Below are 25,036 nucleotides of genomic sequence, written 5' to 3' on the forward strand. Positions count from 1 at the left end.
GGGTCACTATGGCAACATTCTGGAGTGACATTTGCTGTTCAAGGTTTAACCCTCTAATGCTTGTTAAAATTTATATTTCTCATCTGTTATCTTCACTTTTTGTATATCACCATTTACTTCTTAAAAAGCATTTTAAGGGGAAATTAAGAAATTATAAGGGGGGAAAAGTTCTATAACTCCCATGTTCCATTATAAACAGGGGTCACCCATGTTTTGGCACAGTGACATGACAGTTGGCCCGCTGTCGATTCTCCTCTAATAATATTAATAATTTATTTTCTCTCTGCTTATCTCACTTTGTATATAAAAATGTACTTGTTAAAAAGCTTTTTCAGTTAAAAGTTAAGCAATTATTTAAGGGCAAAGTCTGAAACCCCCATTTTTCCCATATAACAGGGCGTCACCCAGTGTTGGATGACATGGACAGTGGCCACTTTGGTGTTTCTCCTACACCATACTTATTAATATTCACATTTCTCTTTGCATCGTTACTCTGTATTATAATAAAGTGACTTCTTAAAAGCCTTTAAAGGAAAAAGTTTTGGAGCTGCAACTTCCCAGTCAGTGTGACTCATGTCGCTGAAAGTCCCGAGCATCCCTTGTCACACCTGTAGCCTTAGTTTCTAATTGCTTACTGACTACAAATCCCAGCATCCCAACTTGTCATACCTACAACCTATAAGTACAAAATCCGCAGCATACCCCTGTCAGGGACCTGTAGGCTACAGTTACAAATCCCAGCATCCCTGTCAGACCTGTATGTAGCCTGTAATACAAATCCCAGCATCCCTTGTCAGACCTGTAGCCCTATACGTACAAATCCCAGCATCCCTTGTCAGACCTGTTAGCCTATAGTACAAATCCCAGCATCCCCTGTCAGTACCTGCTAGCCTATAGAAACAAATCCCAGAATCCCCTGTCGACCTGCAGCCTGGTAAAATACCAAATTCCCAGCATCCCTTGTCAGACCTTTAGCCTATAGTACAAATCCCAGCATTCCCTGTCAGACCTTAAGCCGCTATAGTACAAAATCGCAACCATCCCTTGTCAGGACCTGGCAGCCTTGTAATACCAAATCCCTAGCACCCTTGGTTCAGACCTGCAGCCTGTAATACAAAAATCTCCAGCATCCATTTCAGACCTGTGCCTATAGCTACAAATCCTTAGGCATCCCTTGTCATGACCCCTGTAGCCTATAGTACAAATCCGCAGAATCCCCTTCAGACCTGTCAGCCTATAGTCGACAAATCCCAGCATCCCCTGTCTGTCAACCTGTAACCTAATAGTACAAAATCCCAGAATCCCCTGTCAGACCTTGTCAGCCTATTAGTACAAATCCCAGCATCCCCGTCAGACCTTCGTAGCCTGTAGTTAACATCTCTAACTCCCACCATCCCTTTCTTACCTGCCAGCTCTCGGTAAATAGCATTAATCCCTAGCATCCCGTATTGTCAGACCTGTCTAACCGCCTATAGTACAAATCCCAAGCATCCCTTGTCAGACCTGCAGCCTATAGTACAAATCCCAGAATCCCCCTGTCAGGACCTGTAGCATATCAGTACCAAAATCCCAGCATCCCTTGTCAGGATCTGTTAGGCGCATATAGTACAAATCCCACGCACTGCCCTTAGTCAGACCTGTTTATCTTAAAGTACGAATCCCAGCATCCCTTTGTCACTCATCCTGCCCAGCCTATAGTACAAATTCCCCAGCATCGCCCTTGTCAAGACCTGCAGCCGCATCGTACAAATCCCAGGCCAGTCCCTTCGTTCTAAGTACCTGCCGAGCCTGTAGTGCTTCTAACTGTTACTGGCCTACATAATCCCAGCATTCCCTTGTCAGACCTGCAGCCTTATAGTACAAATCCCAGCACCCTTGCTCAGACCTGCAGCCTTGTCAGTCATTCTAACTGTTACTGGCCTCACAAATGCCACGAGGCATCCTTGTCAGACCTGCTATGCCCTATAGTACAAAATCCCAGCATCCCTTGTCATACCTGCAGCAGCCTATAGTACAAATCCCAGCATCCCTTGTCAGATCTGCAGGCCTGTAGTTCTTCTAACTGTTACTGGCCTACAAATCCCAGCATCCCCTGTCAGACCTGCAGCCTATAGTACAGAATCCCAGCATCCCTTTCAGACCTGCAGCCTATAGTACAATCCCAGCAACCCTTGTCAGACCCCTGTAGCCCATAGTACAAATCCCCAGCATTCCTGTCGGACCTGTAGCCTATAGAAACAAACCCAGGCATCCCTTGTCAGACCTGCAGCCTGTAGTCTTCTAACTGTTACTGAGCCTACAAATCCCAGACAATCCCTTGTCAGACCTGCAGCCTATAGTACAAATCCCAGCATCCCTTGTCAGGACCCTGCAGCCTGTAGTCTTCTAACTGTTACTGGCTTACAAATCCCAGCCAACCCTTGTCAGACCGTATAGGCCATAGTACAATAATCCCAGCATCCTGTCAGACTGCAGCCTATAGTACAAAATCCCAGCATCCGTTGTCAGACCTGGCAGCCCTGTAGTCTTCTAACTGTTACTGGCCTACAAATCCAGCATCCTTGTCAGACCTGCAGCCTATAGTACAAATCCCAGCATCCCTTGTCAGACCTGCAGCCTATAGTACAAATCCCAGCAAACCCTTGTCAGAACCTGTAGCCTATAGTACAAATCCCAGCATTTCCTTGTCGCCGACCTGTAGGCCGATAGAACAAATCCCCAGCATACCTTGTCAAGATCTGCAGCCGTGTTAATACAAAACACCAGCCATCCCTTGTTCAGGACCTGTAGCCTATAGTACAAATCCCAGCATCCCTTGTCAGACCTGCGCCGTAATGCAAATCCAAGCATCCCTTTTCCACCTGCAGCCTATAGTACAAATCCCAGGCATCCCTTGTCAGACAGCAGCCTATAGACAAAATCCCGGCATCCCTTGTCAGACCTGGCACCGTAATACAAATCCAAGCATCCCTTGTCATACCTGCAGCCATGTAATACAAATCCCAGCATCCCCTTGTCAACCTGTTAGCCTATAGTAAAAAATCCAGGCATCCCTTGTCAGACCTGCAGCCTATAGTTATAAATCCCAAGCATTCCCTTGTCGACCTGTGGCCTATAGTACAAAGCCCAGCATCCCGTCAGACATTGCAGGCCTGTAGTCTTCTAAACTGTTACTGGCCTACAAATCCCAGCATCCCTTGTCAACCTGCAGGCCTATGGTACAAAATCCAGCATCCCTTGTCCATAACCGCAGCCTATAGTTACAAATCCCAGCATCCGCTTGGTCGATACCTGCAGCCTATTGTACAAACCCAGCATCCACTGTCATACCTGCAGCCTATAGTACAAATCCCGCACCTTGTCATACCTGCAGCCTATAGTACAAATCCCAGCATCCCTTGTCAGACCTGCAGCCTATAGTAACAATCCCAGCATCCCTTGTCAGACCTGCAGCCTGTAGTCTTCTAAACTGTTACTGGCCTACAAATCCCAGCATCCCTTGTCAGACCTGCAGCCTATAGTACAAATCCAGCATCCCTTGTTCAGACCTGCAGCCTATAGTACAAATCCCAGCATCCCTTGTCAAACCTGCAGCCTGTAGTCTTTTAGATCTTAATGAACTACAAATCCCAGCATCCCTTGTCAGACCAGCAGCTTGTGGTCTTCTAACTGTTACTGAACTACAAAATCCCAGCATCACTTGTCAGACCTGCAGCCTGTAGTCTTCCAGCTCTTACTGAACTACATATCCAGCATCCCTTGTCAGACCAGCAAGCTGTGGTATTCTAACTGTTACTGACCAACAAATCCCAGCATCCCTTGTCAGACCTGCAGCTTGTGGTCTTCTTACTGATACTGAACTACAAATCCCAGCATCCCTTGTCAGACCTGTAGCCTATAGTACAAATCCCAGCATCCCCTGTCAGACCTGTAGCCTATAGTACAAATCCCAGCATCCCTTGTAAGACCTGTAGCCTTTAGTACAAATCCCAGCATCCCGTGACAGACCTGTAGGCTATAGTACAAATCCCAGCATCCCTTGTCAGACCTGTAGCCTATAGTACAAATCCCAGCATCCCTTGTCAGACCTGCAGCCTGTAGTCTTCTAACTGTTACTGGCCTACAAATCCCAGCATCCCTTGTCAGACCTGCAGCCTATACTACAAATCCAGATCCCTTGTCATACCTGCAGCCTATAGACAAATCCCAGAATCCCCATGCCTCAAATACCCCAGCATCCCTGTCATACCTGCAGCCTATAGTACAAATCCCAGCATCCCTTGTCATACCTGCAGCCTATAGTACAAATCCCAGCATCCCTTGTCATACCTGCAGCCTATAGTACAAATCCCAGCATCCCTTGTCAAACCTGCAGCCTATAGTACAAATCCCAGCATCCCTTGTCAGACCTGTAGCCTATAGTACAAATCCCAGCAACCCTTGTCAGACCTGTAGCCTATAGTACAAATCCCAGCATTCCTTGTCGGACCTGTAGCCTATAGTACAAATCCCAGCATCCCTTGTCAGATCTGCAGCCTGTAATACAAAACCCAGCATCCCTTGTCAGACCTGTAGCCTATAGTACAAATCCCAGCATCCCTTGTCAGACCTGCAGCCTGTAATACAAATCCCAGCATCCCTTTTCACACCTGCAGCCTATAGTACAAATCCCAGCATCCCTTGTCAGACCTGCAGCCTGTAATGCAAATCCAAGCATCCCTTGTCAGACCTGCAGCCTGTAGTCTTCTAGCTCTTAAAGAACTGTAGTCTTCTAGCTATTAATGAACTACAAATCCCAGCATCCCTTGTCAGACCAGCAGCTTGTGGTCTTCTAACTGTTACTGACCTACAAATACCAGCATCCCTTGTCAGACTGCAGCCTGTAGTCTTCTAGTTCTTAATAGTTACAGTTAGTTACATAGTTAATGAACTACAAATCCCAGCATCCCTTGTCAGACCTATAGCCTATAGTACAAATCTCAGCATCCCTTGTCAGAGCTGCAGCTGGTGGTCTTCTAACTGTTACTGACCTACAAATCCCAGCATCCCTTGTCAGACCAGCAGCTTGTGGTCTTCTGTTACTGACCTACAAATCCAAGCATCCCTTGTCAAACCTGCAGCCTGTAGTCTTTTAGCTTTTAATGAACTACAAATCCCAGCATCACTTGTCAGACCTGCAGCCTGTAGTCTTCCAGCTCTTACTGAACTACAAATCCCAGCATCCCTTGTCATACCAGCAGCTTGTGGTCTTCTAACTGTTACTGACCAACAAATCCCAGCATCCCTTGTCAGACCTGCAGCTTGTGGTCTTCTAACTGATACTGAACTACAAATCCCAGCATCCCTTGTCAGACCTGCAGCCTGTAGTCTTCCAGCTCTTACTGAACTACAAATCCCAGCATCTCTTGTCAGACCTGTAGCCTATAGTACAAATCCCAGCATCCCCTGTCAGACCTGTAGCCTTAGTACAAAATCCCAGCATCCCCTCCCTGTCAGAACTGTAGCCTATAGTACAAATCCAGCATCCCTTGTCAGACCTGCAGCCTGTAGTCTTCTAACTGTTACTGGCCTACAAATCCCAGGATCCCTTGTCAGACCTGTAGCCTATAGTACAAATCCCAGCATCCCTTGTCAGACCTGCAATCTGTAGTCTTCTAACTATTACTGCCTACAAATCCCAGCTCCCTTGTCAGACCTGCAGCCTATAGTACAAATCCCAGCATCCCTTGTCAGACCTGCAGCCTATAGTACAAATCCCAGCATCCCTTTTCACACCTGCAGCCTATAGTACAAATCCCAGCATCCCTTGTCAGACCTGCAGCCTATAGTACAAATCCCAGCATCCCTTGTCAGACCTGCAGCCTGTAATACAAATCCAAGCATCCCTTGTCATACCTGCAGCCTGTAATACAAATCCCAGCATCCCTTGTCAGACCTGTAGCCTATAGTATAAATCCCAGCATCCCTTGTCAGACCTGTGGCCTATAGTACAAATCCCAGCATCCCTTGTCAGACATGCAGCCTGTAGTCTTCTAACTGTTACTGGCCTACAAATCCCAGCATCCCTTGTCAGACCTGCAGCCTATAGTACAAATCCCAGCATCCCTTGTCATACCTGCAGCCTATAGTACAAATCCCAGCATCCCTTGTCATACCTGCAGCCTATTGTACAAATCCCAGCATCCCTTGTCATACCTGCAGCCTATAGTACAAATCCCAGCATCCCTTGTCAGACCTGCAGCCTATAGTACAAATCCCAGCATCGCTTGTCAGACCTGCAGCCTGTAGTCTTCTAACTGTTACTGGCCTACAAATCCCAGCATCCCTTGTCAGACCTGCAGCCTATAGTACAAATCCCAGCATCCCTTGTCAGACCTGCAGCCTATAGTACAAATCCCAGCATCCCTTGTCAGACCTGCAGCCTGTAGTCTTCTAACTGTTACTGGCCTACAAATCCCAGCATCCCTTGTTCAGACCTGCAGCCTATAGTACAAATCCCAGCATCCCTTGTCAGACCTGCAGCCTATAGTACAAATCCCAGCACCCCTTGTCAGACCTGCAGCCTGTAGTCTTCTAACTGTTACTGGCCTACAAATCCCAGCATCCCTTGTCAGACCTGCAGCCTATAGTACAAATCCCAGCATCCCTTGTCAGACCTGCAGCCTATAGTACAAATCCCAGCATCCCTTGTCAGACCTGCAGCCTGTAGTCTTCTAACTGTTACTGGCCTACAAATCCCAGCATCCCTTGTCAGACCTGCAGCCTATAGTACAAATCCCAGCATCCCTTGTCATACCTGCAGCCTATAGTACAAATCCCAGCATCCCTTGTCAGATCTGCAACCTGTAGTCTTCTAACTGTTACTGGCCTACAAATCCCAGCATCCCTTGTCAGACCTGCAGCCTATAGTACAAATCCCAGCATCCCTTGTCAGACCTGCAGCCTGTAATACAAATCCCAGCATCCCTTTTCACACCTGCAGCCTATAGTACAAATCCCAGCATCCCTTGTCAGACCTGCAGCCTGTAATACAAATCCAAGCATCCCTTGTCAGACCTGCAGCCTATAGTACAAATCCCAGCATCCCTTGTCAGACCTGCAGCCTGTAATACAAATCCAAGCATCCCTTGTCATACCTGCAGCCGGTAATACAAATCCAAGCAACCCTTGTCAGACCTGTAGCCTATAGTAAAAATCCCAGCATCCCTTGTCATACCTGCAGCCTATAGTATAAATCCCAGCATCCCTTGTCAGACCTGTGGCCTATAGTACAAATCCCAGCATCCCTTGTCAGACCTGCAGCCTGTAGTCTTCTAACTGTTGCTGGCCTACAAATCCCAGCATCCCTTGTCATACCTGCAGCCTCTAGTACAAATCCCAGCATCCCTTGTCATACCTGCAGCCTATTGTACAAATCCCAGCATCCCTTGTCATACCTGCAGCCTATAGTACAAATCCCAGCATCCCTTGTCATACCTGCAGCCTATAGTACAAATCCCAGCATCCCTTGTCAAACCTGCAGCCTATAGTACAAATCCCAGCATCCCTTGTCAGACCAGCAGCCTGTAGTCTTCTAACTGTTACTGGCCTACAAATCCCAGCATCCCTTGTCAGACCTGCAGCCTATAGTACAAATCCCAGCATCCCTTGTCAGACCTGCAGCCTATAGTACAAATCCCAGCATCCCTTGTCAGATCTGCAGCCTGTAGTCTTCTAACTGTTACTGGCCTACAAATCCCAGCATCCCTTGTCAGACCTGCAGCCTATAGTACAAATCCCAGCATCCCTTGTCAGACCTGCAGCCTATAGTACAAATCCCAGCAACCCTTGTCAGACCTGTAGCCTATAGTACAAATCCCAGCAACCCTTGTCGGACCTGTAGCCTATAGTACAAATCCCAGCATCCCTTGTCAGATCTGCAGCCTGTAATACAAAACCCAGCATCCCTTGTCAGACCTGTAGCCTATAGTACAAATCCCAGCATCCCTTGTCAGACCTGCAGCCTGTAATACAAATCCCAGCATCCCTTTTCACACCTGCAGCCTATAGTACAAATCCCAGCATCCCTTGTCAGACCTGCAGCCTGTAATGCAAATCCCAGCATCCCTTGTCAGACCTGCAGCCTGTAATACAAATCCCAGCATCCCTTTTCACACCTGCAGCCTATAGTACAAATCCCAGCATCCCTTGTCAGACCTGCAGCCTGTAATACAAATCCCAGCATCCCTTGTCAGACCTGCAGCCTATAGTACAAATCCCAGCATCCCTTGTCAGACCTGCAGCCTGTAATACAAATCCAAGCATCCCTTGTCATACCTGCAGCCTGTAATACAAATCCCAGCATCCCTTGTCAGACCTGTAGCCTATAGTAAAAATCCCAGCATCCCTTGTCACACCTGTACCCTATAGTACAAATCCCAGCATCCCTTGTCAGACCTGCAGCCTGTAGTCTTCTAGCTCTTAAAGAACTGTAGTCTTCTAGCTATTAATGAACTACAAATCCCAGCATCCCTTGTCAGACCAGCAGCTTGTGGTCTTCTAACTGTTACTGACCTACAAATACCAGCATCCCTTGTCAGACTGCAGCCTGTAGTCTTCTAGTTCTTAATAGTTACATAGTTAGTTACATAGTTAATGAACTACAAATCCCAGCATCCCTTGTCAGACCTATAGCCTATAGTACAAATCTCAGCATCCCTTGTCAGAGCTGCAGCTGGTGGTCTTCTAACTGTTACTGACCTACAAATCCCAGCATCCCTTGTCAAACCTGCAGCCTGTAGTCTTTTAGCTTTTAATGAACTACAAATCCCAGCATCACTTGTCAGACCTGCAGCCTGTAGTCTTCCAGCTCTTACTGAACTACAAATCCCAGCATCCCTTGTCATACCAGCAGCTTGTGGTCTTCTAACTGTTACTGACCAACAAATCCCAGCATCCCTTGTCAGACCTGCAGCTTGTGGTCTTCTAACTGATACTGAACTACAAATCCCAGCATCCCTTGTCAGACCTGCAGCCTGTAGTCTTCCAGCTCTTACTGAACTACAAATCCCAGCATCTCTTGTCAGACCTGTAGCCTATAGTACAAATCCCAGCATCCCCTGTCAGACCTGTAGCCTTTAGTACAAATCCCAGCATCCCTTGTCAGAACTGTAGCCTATAGTACAAATCCCAGCATCCCTTGTCAGACCTGCAGCCTGTAGTCTTCTAACTGTTACTGGCCTACAAATCCCAGGATCCCTTGTCAGACCTGTAGCCTATAGTACAAATCCCAGCATCCCTTGTCAGACCTGCAATCTGTAGTCTTCTAACTATTACTGGCCTACAAATCCCAGCATCCCTTGTCAGACCTGCAGCCTATAGTACAAATCCCAGCATCCCTTGTCAGACCTGCAGCCTATAGTACAAATCCCAGCATCCCTTGTCAGACCTGTAGCCTATAGTACACATCCCAGCATCCCTTTTCATACCTGCAGCCTATAGTACAAATCCCAGCATCCCTTGTCAGACCTGCAGCCTATAGTACAAATCCCAGCATCCCTTGTCAGACCTGACGCCTATAGTACAAATCCCAGCATCCCTTGTCAGACCTGTAGCCTATAGTACAAATCCCAGCATCCCTTGTCAGAGCTGTAGCCTATAGTACAAATCCCAGCATCCCTTGTCAGACCTGCAGCCTATAGTACAAATCCCAGCATCCCTTGTCAGACCATCAGCCTGTAGTCTTAGAGCTCTTACTGAACTACAAATCCCAGCATCTCTTGTCAGACCTGTAGCCTATAGTACAAATCCCAGCATCCCCTGTCAGACCTGTAGCCTTTAGTACAAATCCCAGCATCCCTTGTCAGACATGTAGCCTTTAGTTCAAATCCCAGCATCCCTTGTCAGACCTGTAGCCTATAAGTACAAATCCCAGCATCCCTTGTCAGACCTGCAGCCTGTAGTCTTCTAACTGTTACTGGCCTACAAATCCCAGCATCCCTTGTCAGACCTGCAGCCTATAGTACAAATCCCAGCATCCCTTATCAGATCTGCAGCCTGTAGTCTTCTAACTGTTACTGGCCTACAAATCCCAGCATCTCGTCAGACCTGCAGCCTATAGTACAAATCCCAGCATCCCTTGTCAGACCTGTAGTCTATAGTACAAATCCCAGCATCCCTTGTCAGACCTGTATCTTAAAGTACAAATCCCAGCATCCCTTGTCAGACCTGTAGCCTATAGTACAAATCCCAGCATCCCTTGTCAGACCTGTAGCCTATAGTACAAATCCCAGCATCCCTTGTCAGACCTGCAGCCTATAGTACAAATCCCAGCATCCCTTGTCAGATCTGCAGCCTGTAGTCTTCTAACTGTTACTGGCCTACAAATCCCAGCATCTCGTCAGACCTGCAGCCTATAGTACAAATCCCAGCATCCCTTGTCAGACCTGTATCTTAAAGTACAAATCCCAGCATCCCTTGTCAGACCTGTAGCCTATAGTACAAATCCCAGCATCCCTTGTCAGACCATCAGCCTGTAGTCTTCTATCTCTTAATGAACTACAAATCCAAGCATCCCTTGTCAGAACAGCAGCGTGTTGTCCTCTAACTGTTACTGACCTACAAATCCCAGCATCCCTTGTCAGACCAGCAGCTTGAGGTCTTCTAACTTTTACTGACCTACAAATCCCAGCATCCCTTGTCAGACCTGCAGCTTGTGATCTTCTAACTGTTACTGAACTACAAATCCCAGCATCCCTTGTCAGACCAGCAGCTTGTGGTCTTCTAACTGTTACTGACCTACAGATCCCAGCATCCCTTGTCAGACCTGCAGCCTGTAGTCTTCTAATTGTTACTGACCTACAAATCCCAGCTTCCCTTGTCAGACCCGCAGCCTATAGTACAAATCCCAGCATCCCTTGTCATACCTGCTGCCTATAGTACAAATCCCAGCATCCCTTGTCAGACCTGCAGCCTATAGTACAAATCCCAGCATCCCTTGTCAGACCTGTATCTTAAAGTACGAATCCCAGCATCCCTTGTCAGACCTGTAGCCTATAGTACAAATCCCAGCATCCCTTGTCAGACCATCAGCCTGTAGTCTTCTTGCTCTTAATGAACTACAAATCCCAGCATCCCTTGTCAGACCAGCAGCGTGTCGTCTTCTAACTGTTACTAACTTAAAAATCCCAGCATCCCTTGTCAGACCTGCAGCTTGTGATCTTCTAACTGTTACTGAACTACAAATCCCAGCATCCCTTGTCAGACCTGCAGTCTGTAGTCTTTTAGCTCTTACTGAACTACAAATCCCAACATCCCTTGTCAAACCAGCAGCTTGTGGTCTTCTAACTGTTACTGACCTAAAAATCCCAGCATCCCTTGTCAGACCTGCAGCCTATAGTACAAATCCCAGCATCCCTTGTCATACCTGCAGCCTATAGTACAAATCCCAGCATCCCTTGTCAGACCTGTAGCCTATAGTACAAATCCCAGCATCCCTTGTCAGACCTGTAGCCTATGGTACAAATCCCAGCATCCCTTGTCAGACCTGTAGCCTATAGTACAAATCCCAGCATCCTTTGTCAGACCTGTAGCCTGTAGTACAAATCCCAGCATCCCTTGTCAGACCTGCAGCCTGTAGTCATCCAGCTCTCAATGAACTACAAATCCCAGCATCCCTTGTCAGACCAGCAGCTTGTGGTCTTCTAACTGTTACTGAACTACAAATTCCAGCATCCCTTGTCAGACCTGCAGCTTGTGATCTTCTAACTGTTACTGACCTACAAATCCCAGCATCCCTTGTCAGACCTGCAGCCTGTAGTCTTCCAGCTTTTACTGAACTTCAAATCACACCATCCCTTGTCAGACCAGCAGCTTGTGGTATTCTAACTGTTACTGACCTACAAATCCCAGCATCCCTTGTCAGACCTGTAGCCTATAGTACAAATCCCAGCATCCCTTGTCAGACCTGCAGCCTATAGTACAAATCCCAGCATCCCTTGTCAGACCTGTAGCCTATAGTACAAATCCCAGCATCCCTTGTCAGACCTGCAGCCTGTACTAGTCCTATTACTTTGTCATCATGATGTTCAGAGGCTGCATTTCATCAGGGACTGAGCCTCATATTATAACAGCGGGAAGAATGGATGGTGCCAATACAGGGAAATGCTGCAACCTGTTTAATTTCATTTCGTTTTTTTGCCAATGGATATCAGATTTCAGAATTTATGGTCAGAATAAAAATAACAGATACAATAGATAAACAATATATATAAGTTTAGGGTTTGCTTTTGGTACAATGGGAGAATTGGTTGAGGGTGTGAATACTTATATAAGGCAGTGAATCCTGATATGTATAGCAGAGAGGGCTGGTGCACGTGAGCTTACAATCTCTTCTTTCTTTCTATGTCCCCAAACAGTGAAATTTCCAAGCGACGAAGCGTTTCATAGCGTCTTTTTCAGTGATTTTCAAAGTGATTTCACAGCGATTGTTTTATAGAGATATTCAGCGATATTCCATCTGATTTTTGGCGTTTGGAGAAAACATCTTCCTTTGACGTCAGCTGATCTCTCTTTATAACCCAACAGCTCTTTTAAGAGCTAAAAACTTGGACGCAATGCTATTCTGCGCCCCCTGGAGGAAGGTAAAGCAACTGCTACTATTTTATCTGAATTTAGGGTTTTACTGTATAGAGAACAGATACAGATAAAGTATAGAATGTAATAGACTCTTTCTCTTCTCTTTCAGCCACAGGCGGAACCCAGTACCCTCTCTGAGATTTATAAGGTGAGTAGAAAGGAGGGTAAAACACTTGCCGCTACTGCCGGAAGTGAGACATGTTTTGTAACCTGGGGAATATTATGTTATCAATAAAATCCTTCTTTTTTCTATTTTATTTTCCAGCCTCCTAATGGTCGGCTGACCAAGGATGTGCTTCTTGGAGGGGGCGGCACCGGAGACGTCTACAAGGTAAGGGACCAACCAATTCCTGGAGAGTAGGGGAACTGAACAAGATTGTGATCACTACACACAATCACACAATGATTTAGGCAGACATATCAAGCTTCTGGTTTGGGGGCTGCATTAGACCCTCTCTTTCCTACTTGTATATAAGTCAACCTTTCTGTCTGTATTACAGGGTCGTCACCATCGTAGAGGAGTGGTAGCGGTGAAGATCGCCAACATCAGCCGAGTACTGTATCTTTATAATTCCAATCATTATATATCAATCCTATTTGTGTAGTGGACTATGTGAGCTAAAGGGATTTCTATTATTCCACTCCAGGATGAAGAGTCAGTCTGCAGGGAGCTGAAGTTTCTCCAGCAGTTCGGCGGCCACAAGAACATCGCCTCTTTCTATGGAGCCTACTACAGGACTCCACTCACGGAGTGCTCATCGGAGCTCTTGGAAGTAAGAAATGATTTACTGTATCGTATTCATTCCTCTTGTGCCAAAGCAATCTCCACTGGAAGTGATACAATCCATAACCTTAAATAATTTCTTTCTGTTGTAGATTGTTCTTGAATACTGTGGTGGCGGTTCTCTCCACAACCTCATCAGCAAGACCAATGGCCAATCCCTGAAGGAGACCTGGATTGGCTATGTCTGCAAGGAGGTTTTAAAGGTAAGGCCAGATTTACCCCTTAAGGACTCTTTAATTGCATAAATTATATATACAATCCCTTTGTTGGGAATGTTTAGTCTTATGTCTGTTATAGTCTAATAACCTACATCTCATTCTCCCCAGGGGCTGCACCACATTCACAAGAACCGGGCCGTTCATAGAGACATCAAGAGCCTGAACATCATGCTCACAGAGACGGCCAAAGTCAAGATCAGTGAGTAAAACTTAAACTTATAAGAGTAATGGATGGTGGGGAACTTCTGTGAATATGGAGTCAGGGGGTTTAATAATTTAGGTTTCTATCTTATTATGGTTAAACAAATTATTTTCCATTAATAGATTCTATCTGTCATTTCAGTCGACTTTGGAAACAGCTGGGACCTGGACCCACAGACTGGATTGTGCCATGAAGCAGACGGGACTGCACACTGGATGGCACCCGAGGCCATAAGGCAGAAGGGCCAGCGCCTGGCATACGACACCAAAGTATGTTGTACTTATAATACTTGTAACAACACGGAGCATTTACTTATCAGTGTTAATGGGACATAGAAGCAGTCATTTTCTCATGGAGAGAAAGGAGTTTTTCCGAAAAGTTGGGTTTCTTAACTTTTTGCACAATGTGTCTGCTTTAATATATTTGCTCATTTGCATTGTGACGCTGGTGTTATGTACAGTAACTGCTATTGTTTGTAATGGAGATGTACTGCTGTATACACGTTTATATATAATAAAGCATTTTTTCACTTTTACATATACCATGATGTGTTCATTTACTTGGGTGTGCATTGGGCTATTTTATAATTTAGTATTTTGTTCTGTTTTGGCCATAATTGAGCTAAGGAGAATGGCGTGTCCTTTTGCACCCATGATAATATTTGTATATGTTTCTAAAAGAGAATTGTATAAGTGTAACCTTTTTACTTAAATTTTATTAAACGCCCACTAACCCAATTCTCTCCTTCTAATGCTCTTTTGCAGTGTGACATCTGGTCGCTCGGGATAACCGCCATCGAAATGGCCGAGGGAAAACCACGTAAGTGAATCACAACAATTGTGGCTACTTTATTTTATACATTGAGCAGCAGAGGTTCTATATCAGAATGGGAGGAATTTGGGGTAATTTGCTATTTCCAGCAAAAAAGAACTTTTTCTATAGATTAAATAAATAAGTTCTAGACATGTTCGATGGGCCTGATATATATGTTTTTCATTTTTAGCTTACGCAGATCAATACCCGGTGGAACACCTGATAAGAGAAGCTCAACCACCGAAGCTTCAATCAAACAGATGGTGAGTCTGTCCCAGCTCGAGTCACTGTACATTGTACCTGTGCTTGCAGACATGGAACTCCCCACATTTTCTTATTAACACTTGGGACATTTGGCAACTCCTATATCCACTTAGCCGCTTCCACAGTCTGCCCTCACCATGCCCCTTGTCTGTACAAATTTGGGATAATGGGGAGATTTCAGTCTCAGCTCAGGGGGATGTGTATTTTGTTTAAATACCTCCTAAATATAAATAGAGGTTTTTCTATTGCAGACTTTAAATGTGGCCCATGAGATGCAGGCAGGGATATGTGTGTTTTCAGGGAAATATAGGTGGATGCAGAGCAGATATGATATATTTTATGTATAACATATAACTATGGGCCCCACTACTGTGAGATTACAGGCCATGTGCACTATGGTGCAGTCAGGAGAGGGTGTGGGAAAATCACAGGACCTTACCTTGTCCCTCATAGCCTTATAGACATCTAGATTTGCCACTGATATTTGTTATACCCTTGTTGACTAGTTTGGGATAGTAGTGGGGAATCTTGGGTTGGGGAACACTTGTATGTATGTATGTATGTATGTATAACTTTATTTGTATTGTGCTGTTAAGGAGCCGCAGTGCTGTACAGTGCCTTAAAGTATAATATATATATATATAAGCAACCATGGGGGAGACAAATCACATAATAAATATATACAGAATTATAGGACAAAGAGCTTAAGTGTTATGTGGTAAGAGACATAGTGGGAAGGAGGTCCCTGCTCCATAGAGCTTACAGTCTAAGTGAATGGGAGGCTAACATACAGGTACAAATTGGAGATGAAAAAGTGCACAAGGTAAGGCATAGTCAGTAGGGACAAGACTTTGGGAGAAGATTTCTATAATGTGTAATGCTGCAATTCTATGGGTCTCATTCCTCCCTAAAGAGATCAAATCAAAATAGATAGATAGATACATAGAGGGATATATGATAGATTGAGGAATAGATAGTTAGATATATTGATTGATACAGGGATTGATAGATAGACAGACAGACAGACAGACAGATAGATAGATGGGATAGACAGATAGATAAATAGAGAGACAGATACATAGATGATAGATAGAGGGACCAATAGATAGATCAAAAGATAGACAATAGATAGATAGATAGATAGATAGATAGATAGATAGATAGATAGATAGATGATAGCTAGAGGGATAGCTAGATAGATTGATAGATAAATAGATAGACAGACAGACAGACAGACAGACAGACAGACAGATAGATAGATAGATAGATAGAAGGGATCGCCAGATAGATAGATAGATAGATAGATAGATAGATAGATAGATAGATAGATAGATGGATAGATAGATAGATAGATGATAGCTAGATGGGATATACAGATAGATAAATAGAGGGACAGATAGATAGATGATAGATAGATAGAGGGATCGCTAGATAGATATAGATAAATAGATAGATAGATAGATAGATAGATAGATGAATAGATAGATAGATAGATAGATAGATACATAGATATAAGGGATCACCAGATAGATAGATAGATAGATAGATAGATAGATAGATAGATAGATAGATAGATAGATAGATAGATAGATAGATAGATAGATAGATAGATAGATAGAGGGACAGATAGATAGATGATAGATAGAGGGATCGATAGATAGATATAGATAGATAGATAGATAGATAGATAGACAGACAGACAGACAGACAGACAGACAGACAGATAGATAGATAGATGGGATAGGCAGATGAATAGAGGAACAGCTACATAGATGATAGATCAATAGATAAATAGATAGATAGATAGATAGATAGATAGACAATAGATAGACAATAGATAGATAAAGGCAATATGTTGGCACTATATAAATCCATGTTAATAATAATAGAGATGATATACAGATAGATAAATAGAGGGACAAATAGATAGATAGAGGGATCGATAAATAGATAGATAGATAGATAAATAGAGGGACAGATAGATGATAGCTAGATGGATAGATGGATAGATAGATAGATAGATAGAAAGATAGATAGATAGGGGATGATAGATGGGGATTTTTTTGCTAGCTAAAATCTTTTTTTTTCTAGGTCACAACATTTTGTGTCCTTCTTGGAGTGGTGTCTGAAGAAGGATCCTTCAGCGAGAGGGAGTGCTGAAGAACTCCTGCAGCACCCATTCATCAGCCAACTGCCACCTAAGAAAATCGTCAGGGCTGAGTTGGAAGAACATCTCCTGACCCTGCACAACTGGCCGGCCAAGAAAGGTGAGGGAATCCATTATATTTGATACGACTGCACCATCACACAGTGTAACGCAACAGCTGCAAGAGTTGGTTTTATTATAATGGCACTGGGAATAATAAACATGTTTTAAACAGTTCAATGTGAAAATATAAACTGTGTAAATAGAGAGAGAGCTGAAAAGCAGGAAGTAGTGTTCTGACTGACATGTTATACATCAAATCACTCCAGCTTTTATACATTACATTTTTGGCTAACAAACTATATTAGAAACATTTTTTATTTTGCACAGCCTATCTATTTACCCAGTTTTTATTTTTACACTGAACTGTTCCTTTAAGAGGTACTTTAGCTTAATATTATATTTTAGTATAATGGAGACAATGGCGTTCTAAGACAATTTGCATTTGGTCTTCAGTCTTTATTTTTTTGTTTATGAATCATATACAAGCACTATTTAGTATTCATGAATCATAAATATGATTTTTCCCTATACAGGACTGAAGGGAGTAGTTCTCTGGACCCTGAGACAGCTGCGATGTGCTTGCACACAGACATCGGCAGAACAAGAAGCAGCTCTGCAAATGGCCTTGGAGGGCTTCTCCTGTTATTAATCTTGTGGCCAATAACATCAACAGCCCAGAATGAGTTTCCTTAATCACAGCAGAGGAAAAAGAAACATCCATAAGGTAAGGTCCTGTCTCCATTCAGTATCCCTGTACAATGCTTCTCAGCTGGTAGACAAATAGCAATTTGATCCCTTGCTGCCTGGTGGGTGTCTACATTAGGTGGGTGTCTACATGTCTACAGTAGGACCCGAATCCTGTGCACAAGAGGTGGGTTTCAGCTAGAAGATGCTCAAGTTTACATTTCTTGGTCACATCCTCCCCATGTGTAAAGCAAATAAACACACCGGGCAGTAGAGGCTGAATCAAGGTTTTCTGTGCTGATGGACATTAGCCTCACTGCAGCAGCCGCACAATAACACAACAGGATAGAAAGCGATTGAGAAGGCTCAGGCATTATTTCCTATTCCCATAGCCAGTGCATTTATTTCTAGTATCAGCCTGGGAGAAAAACTCCCTAACATGTTGGAACCCCTAATGAATAAGGCTTGTGCATAAATGTAATGCCTCTGAATGAGAATTAATGATGATCTATTACTGACTGATATTTTTTTCTCATACAGATCAAGTGGCGTCTGCAGCTCCACAAACATCATCTCCTTTCAAGCTGATGCAGCTCAGCAAGTGGTATCTTCAAGATTCCTGCAACTACACCAGCAGGAACTTTATCTCCTTCTTTAGCTCCATGAACATATTCTTTTAAGAGTACCCCATCTCCACCAGTAGTGTCTTTGCTTCAGTTTAGTTTGCTCCACCCAATCACATCTACACCTCACTTTCCAACTGCCATAGTTCCATCCATCTTCCTTTTTTTGCAGACTACCATAACTCCAACATCTTGCCTTAAGCATCTACATTTCACAGAACCATAGCTCCGACATTCACATCCACCTCTACAGCTCCACTAGCAGCATTCACATTTTCAAACACCATAGCTCCACTATTAGGACCTTAGTTTTCATTAGTATCCAATTACCACATCTCTACCCAAGGACTTTTCATTTAACTTTAGCTCCACCACCAGCCCTTATCCCATATTTTACCTCTACCCGCAAGCTCTGTCCTTGTGCTAACACACCTCCACCAATATCTTTTTTTATTTACATATCATCAAGAGTTTCTCCTCTTTAAAATATCTTTTAATCCTTGCCCTTCTTCCTGCACCTCCATTGGTTCTTCCATTCCACCAATACCAAGATATTTAGTCACAACCACACACCACACACTAAAATGATGCCCCCTACACAGAGGCTTCTCTTCTCCACCTTTTCTTTTGCCTCCCCCCCTGCAATCTCCTAACACCAATTCCTCTATGGTTTCTCCTGTTCAAATTCTTTCCTTTATAAATTCTATCCTTTCAAGCCTTCCACTCAACAACCAGTCACATCTCCTACTCTAAACCCTGACATAAACTCTTAGTACTGATACTAAAATAAACTCATAGTAAAAGTTGATCCAGGGACTTGTCCGATTGCCCTTTGGGAGTCAGGAAGGAATTTTTCCTCCTCTGAGGCAAATTGGCTCTGGCTTCAGATGGGGTTTTTGCCTTCCTCTGGATCAACTACTAAATAGGAAGATCCCATTTACACTAAAACTTGACCCTAATGGATGTGAGTCCTTCCCAACTTAAATTAGTATGAATTAATCTAAAATGCATAAATATAACATACAATTTATAAATAAATATGTTAATACATATTTTATTGGTGTTCTTGCATTTTTTATAGTTCTATAGTATTGCCAGGGAACATTACAGAGGAGGGAGACCTCTAGTGCAAGGGAAACGGGTCACTGAAAAGTGAAGGTGGAATCAAGAGCCAAGGGTGGGAGAAATTGGTGAAAGGAGATGCTAAGGATGAAGAAATATAAGAAGTCCTACTGATCTGCACTGATGTCAGAGGTTTGGTCAATCAATCACATAGAAATGATATATAGTGTATATAAACATATCACTGGGATTAGTACATTATAAGACTGGGTTCAGAAGGTGCTGACTTATTAATATGTTATTTTGGGCCTAGCAGGGACTTGGATATACATGTCACTGCCATTAGTATCCTTTGGGCCAAGGAGAAACTGGCTCATTGGGTCTAGAAAGAGCTGACCCATAAACATGCCACTGTCATTAGAAGACGTTTGTCCCATGATACAGTTGCCTTTGTATTATTTGGGCAGAGGAAGGGCAGCTCTGTGTTGATGTTTCATTGGGCATCAGTCCATCCCGTGATTGGTCTACTGATAACAGGTGGGATATTAATGGCCACTGGAAATTCAAGGAGCCCTGGGCCAAAGTAAGACGTACATAATTTACTCTGCATTTTGATTTGTAGTGAATATTTTACCATAGTACCCTTCTCCCCAGAGGTTCGCTGCGCATATCACTCCCTTTGAGAAAATGGGAAGAGGAGGGTCCGTCCAGAGTCACCAGGAAGGTTTGTTCTGCTGAAGTGGGGGGATGTAACTTTACCAATGACACGGCAGAGAGGCAGTACAGCAGCCCGCCTGTCCTGATATTAATCCATGCAGTTTATGTTTAGTCCTGGATTTACTTGCCCTTTAAGAGACAAGTTGGAGGAGTAGGCAGAGCAAGGGTTAAGTTTATGTTATTTATGTAATTGCAGGGTACAGCAGCAGGGCCGGACTGGGAGTTAAAACCAGCCCTGGCAAAAAAATCTAAGCAGCCCACGTGTGAGCAGAATATACAGGTGTAAATGGCAACAAATGTTATACATAAAACACTATATTCAATAAAATGCACAAGGTTTGCTCAGGAAAAGTAACCCATGGCATCCAAGCCCAAGTTCGAATGCAGTTATGGGATCCTGTAAGGGCTCTTACTGACGAGCGTTTTCACCTGCGCATTACATTTTTTCCAATGGGGCTGTACTCACACAGGCGCGTGTAGGCGCCGAATGCAGGAAAAATGCAGCATGTTGCATCTCAACCTGCATTCGGCGCCTGTGTGAGTACAGCCCCATTGGAAAAAATGTAATGTGTCTATTCCTGCGCTCCCCTGCGGCTGAACGCAGAAAAACGGAACGCAGGGGAGCGCAGGTAAAAACGCTCGTCAGTAAGAGCCCTAAAGCTCTGTGGCAGATACGTTTTTTCTATATTTGGAATTTCTCTGAATATACCAAGGTCACCATAAGTTCACTAAAATCCAAGAGAGTTTGAAACCACATAAAATAACAAGCAATGTGAGTATTGGTATGATAATTACCTGCTGCATTCTTTGAACCATTAAAGGGGTGGTTCACCTTTAAGTTAACTGTTAGTTATAGACCGGCTAATTCTAAGCAACTTTTCAATTTACCTCAATTTTTTCCTTTATATAGTTTTTTAATTATTTGCCTTCTTCAGACTGTTTTACAGCTTTTAAATGGGGGTCACTGACCCCATCTAAAAACAAGTGCTCTGTAAGGCTACACATGTATTGTTATTGCTACTTTGTATTACTCATCTTTCTATTCAGGCCTCTTCTATTCATATTCCTGTCTCTTATTGAAATCAGTGTGTGGTTACTAGGGTAATTTGGACCATAGCAACCAGATTACTGAAACTGGAGAGCTGCTGAATAAAAAAGCTAAATAACACAATAAAAAATTAAAACCAATTACAAATGATCTCAGAATATCACTCTCTACATCATACTAACAGTTAATTTAAAGGTGAACAACCCTTTAAGCCTCTACCATCATATTATATAAATAGTAGAAACTATTGTAAACATTCTTTAAAACGTGGCCTATCAAGTGCAGTAAATAGATTAGTAATACAGCATCAGGCACTCAGACGCTGCTATAAAATGATTACAGACAAAGTCGAAAGAACTCAACATTTCCATCGATAAAAAAGGAGACGCAACTGTGAAATGTGCGTTAGATATGAGAACTTAGAAACTGTACCTGTAATGGTAAGTATACATTTTTGGTCCTATGAAGACTCTCAACAACAGGAACTCAAATAAACTGGCATAAACACAGGAAACATCTTGCCTAATAATGTAGTTTGTGAGATAGAACACGAGTTGTGTTTTGTGCTCTCCTGATCCTTTACCTATGCCTGCCCCGCCCCTCTTCTCGGCAGGCTCAGTCTGGGAGAGTTTTGATACATTGTTTAAGAAGAATGGCAGCTGCTGCACTTAGCTCTTCTGAACCTCCATGATTATACCTGCCAGTCTTGAAACAAGTGCTGCTTCCACCAAATGCGCGCAGCCTTCTGCTACTGCTTTCTGCTCTATGATCCATGATGTAACTGTCAGCCTCCAGACCCTCGCAGGTAGCTGCTTTTCTTTTTTATTGGTTAGTGAGGCTAGGGGCGGGCTGAAATGTATCGGCACCTTCAGCAGCCTATTTGCACAGCAGAAAGGTTAGAGCAGCCCATTTACTTTAGGAAGAGTGCGGCCCTTCGGGCGATTGCCCGATATCATAGATGGCCAGTCCGGGCCTGCTGCCACAGTACAATTCAGCTGCAGCACTTGCTGATGTCGAGCTCTGTTGCAGTACAACATAGTAACATAGTAACATAGTAAGTAAGGTTGAAAAAAGACACATGTCCATCGAGTTCAACCTTTTTTTTTTTTTTTTTTATATTAACTACCTATCTGCCAGTTGATCCAGAGGAAGGCAAAAAAAAACCCATCTGAAGCCTCTCCAATTTGCCTTAGAGGGGGAAAAATTCCTTCCTGACTCCAAAATGGCAATCGGACTAGTCCCTGGATCAACTTGGACTATGAGCTATTTCCCATAACCCTGTATTCCCTTACTTGCTAAAAAGCTATCCAACCCCTTCTTAAAGCTATCCAATGTATCAGCCTGTACAACTGATTCAGGGAGAGAATTCCACATCTTCACAGCTCTCACTGTAAAAAACCCCTTCCGAATATTTAGGCGGAACCTCTTTTCTTCTAATCGGAATGGGTGACCTCGTGTCAGCTGGAAGGACCTACTGGTAAATAAAGCATTAGAGAGATTATTATATGATCCCCTTATATATTTATACATAGTCATCATATCACCCCTTAAGCGCCTCTTCTCCAGCGTGAACATCTCCAATTTGGTCAGTCTTTCTTCATAGCTAAGATTTTCCATACCTTTTACCAGCTTAGTTGCCCTTCTCTGTACCCTCTCTAATACAATAATGTCCTGTTTGAGTGATGGAGACCAAAACTGTACGGCATATTCTAGATGGGGCCTTACAAGTGCTCTATACAGTGGAAGAATGACCCCCTCCTCCCTTGACTCTATGCCCCTTTTAATACAGCTCAAGACCTTATTTGCCCTTGATGCTGCTGACTGGCATTGCTTGCTACAGCCAAGTTTATCATCTACAAGGACTCCAAGGTCATTTTCCACAATGGATTTGTCTAGTGCAGTCCCATTAAGGGTATAAGTGGCTTGGATATTTTTACATCCCAGGTGCATGACTTTACATTTATCAACATTGAATCTCATTTGCCACTTAGCTGCCCAGATTGCCAGTTTGTTAAGATCATGTTGCAAGGATGCCACATCCTGGATGGAATTAATTGGGCTGGATAATTTTGTGTCATCTGCAAACACTGATACATTACTTACAACACCCTCCCCTAAGTCATTAATGAACAAGTTAAATAAAAGTGGGCCCAATACTGAGCCCTGGGGGACCCCACTAAGAACCTTACTCCAGGTAGAGAATGTCCCATTAACAACCACCCTCTGTACCCGATCCTGTAGCCAGTTTCCTATCCACGTGCAAACGACTTCATTAAGCCCAACAGACCTTAGTTTAGAAAGCAGTCGTTTGTGGGGCACAGTATCAAACGCTTTGGCAAAATCCAAATAGATCACATCTACTGCCCCCCCACTATCCAGAATCTTACTTACCACATCATAAAATGCAATCAAATTCGTCTGACATGACCTATCCTTCATAAAGCCATGCTGATTGTTGCTCATAATGCCATTCATTAGGACAAAATTTTGAATGTGATCCCTTAACAAGCCTTCAAATAATTTGCCCACCACAGATGTCAAGCTTACTGGCCTATAATTGCCAGGCTGAGATCGTAATCCCTTTTTAAATATTGGAATAACATCAGCTTTTCTCCAATCCATAGGCACCATACCAGATGACAGTGAATCTGAGAAAATCAGAAATAAGGGCTGGTCTAAAACTGAACTAAGCTCTCTTAGAACCCGGGGGTGTATGCCATCAGGCCCTGGAGCCTTGTTTACATTAATTTGTATTAAAGCTTTTTGAATCATATCCTGAGTCAGCCACAGACTAGATTGTGCTGAACCATTCGTGCAGTTATTAAGTGAGCCTGTGAACCCAGACTCCTCTATTGTATACACTGAAGAAAAGAACTGATTTAACACATTGCCTTATCTGTATCTGATACAACCATACTGGTACCATTATTTAATGGAGCAACACTCTCAACCTGCATCTTTTTACAATTCAGATGTTACTGATATCTAGCTCTGTCGCAGTACAACTTGGCTGCAGTATTCACAAAAAATCTAGCTATGTGATGCTGACTTAATATCTACATTTCTTTCTGCTGGAAAGTGTCAGGAAACAACATTTCTAACATTATAATTAGCCCATTTGGGTACTATAATTACTATGTTTGTATTCTCCAAACAACATCCTATCGTTATTATTACCCGTTGAACAGTTTTTATACTATATTATGTATTCAGTCTGTTCACAAGTGATTGGCACAATCATGGGCACAAAATATCCAGGGGTGAAGGCAGGCAGAAATAGCATATTGTTAAAAGGGGAGATCTGTCTGAGCCAAATGTGCTGAGCTTTCAGGTATGGGATTGCCAGATATGTAATAAGGGCACTGGGGAGGATTAGCTCCTTCTTGTTGTCTGGAGAGAAATGATTTTGTGTTTGCCTGCAGGCTCGCCATGTTTCCTCCCGATGAAACAAATCTACCTACGTTTCTCTATGTTAAACTGAATTATTAACTGCAGGGTGTAATGGAATATTATACTTTGCTTGAGATAAGGAGGGCATAAAGGACTATTATACGTTGCTTGGGTGAAGGAGGGAATAAAGTAATATTATACTTTGCTTGGGAGAAGTTGGGAATAATTGAATATTATATTTTGCTTGGGAGAAGGAAAGAGTAAAGGAATATTATACTTTGCTTGGGAGAAGTTGGGAACAACTGAATATTATATTTTGCTTGGGAGAAAGAAAGACTAAAGGAATATTATACTTTGCTTTGGAGAAGTTGGGAACAACTGAATATTATATTTTGTTTGGGAGAAGG

General features: G+C 43.4%; 1 protein-coding gene across 1 annotated transcript; it reads left to right on the forward strand.

The window, feature by feature from the left end:
* Positions 1-12,445: 12,445 nt before the first annotated feature.
* LOC121398203 (mitogen-activated protein kinase kinase kinase kinase 4-like) lies at positions 12,446-19,464 on the forward strand. Its single transcript, XM_041577058.1, has 11 exons — positions 12,446-12,946; positions 13,116-13,169; positions 13,263-13,388; positions 13,492-13,602; positions 13,726-13,816; positions 13,961-14,088; positions 14,584-14,638; positions 14,823-14,895; positions 16,988-17,163; positions 17,639-17,829; positions 18,330-19,464. The coding sequence occupies exons 5-10, from the start codon at positions 13,786-13,788 to the stop codon at positions 17,752-17,754; spliced, it is 579 nt and encodes a 192-aa protein (XP_041432992.1). The 5' UTR covers positions 12,446-12,946; positions 13,116-13,169; positions 13,263-13,388; positions 13,492-13,602; positions 13,726-13,785; the 3' UTR covers positions 17,755-17,829; positions 18,330-19,464.
* The last annotated feature ends 5,572 nt before the right edge of the window (positions 19,465-25,036 follow it).

This window comes from Xenopus laevis, chromosome 9_10L, assembly GCF_017654675.1.
Source record: "Xenopus laevis strain J_2021 chromosome 9_10L, Xenopus_laevis_v10.1, whole genome shotgun sequence".
NCBI classification, from domain to species: Eukaryota; Metazoa; Chordata; class Amphibia; order Anura; family Pipidae; genus Xenopus; species Xenopus laevis.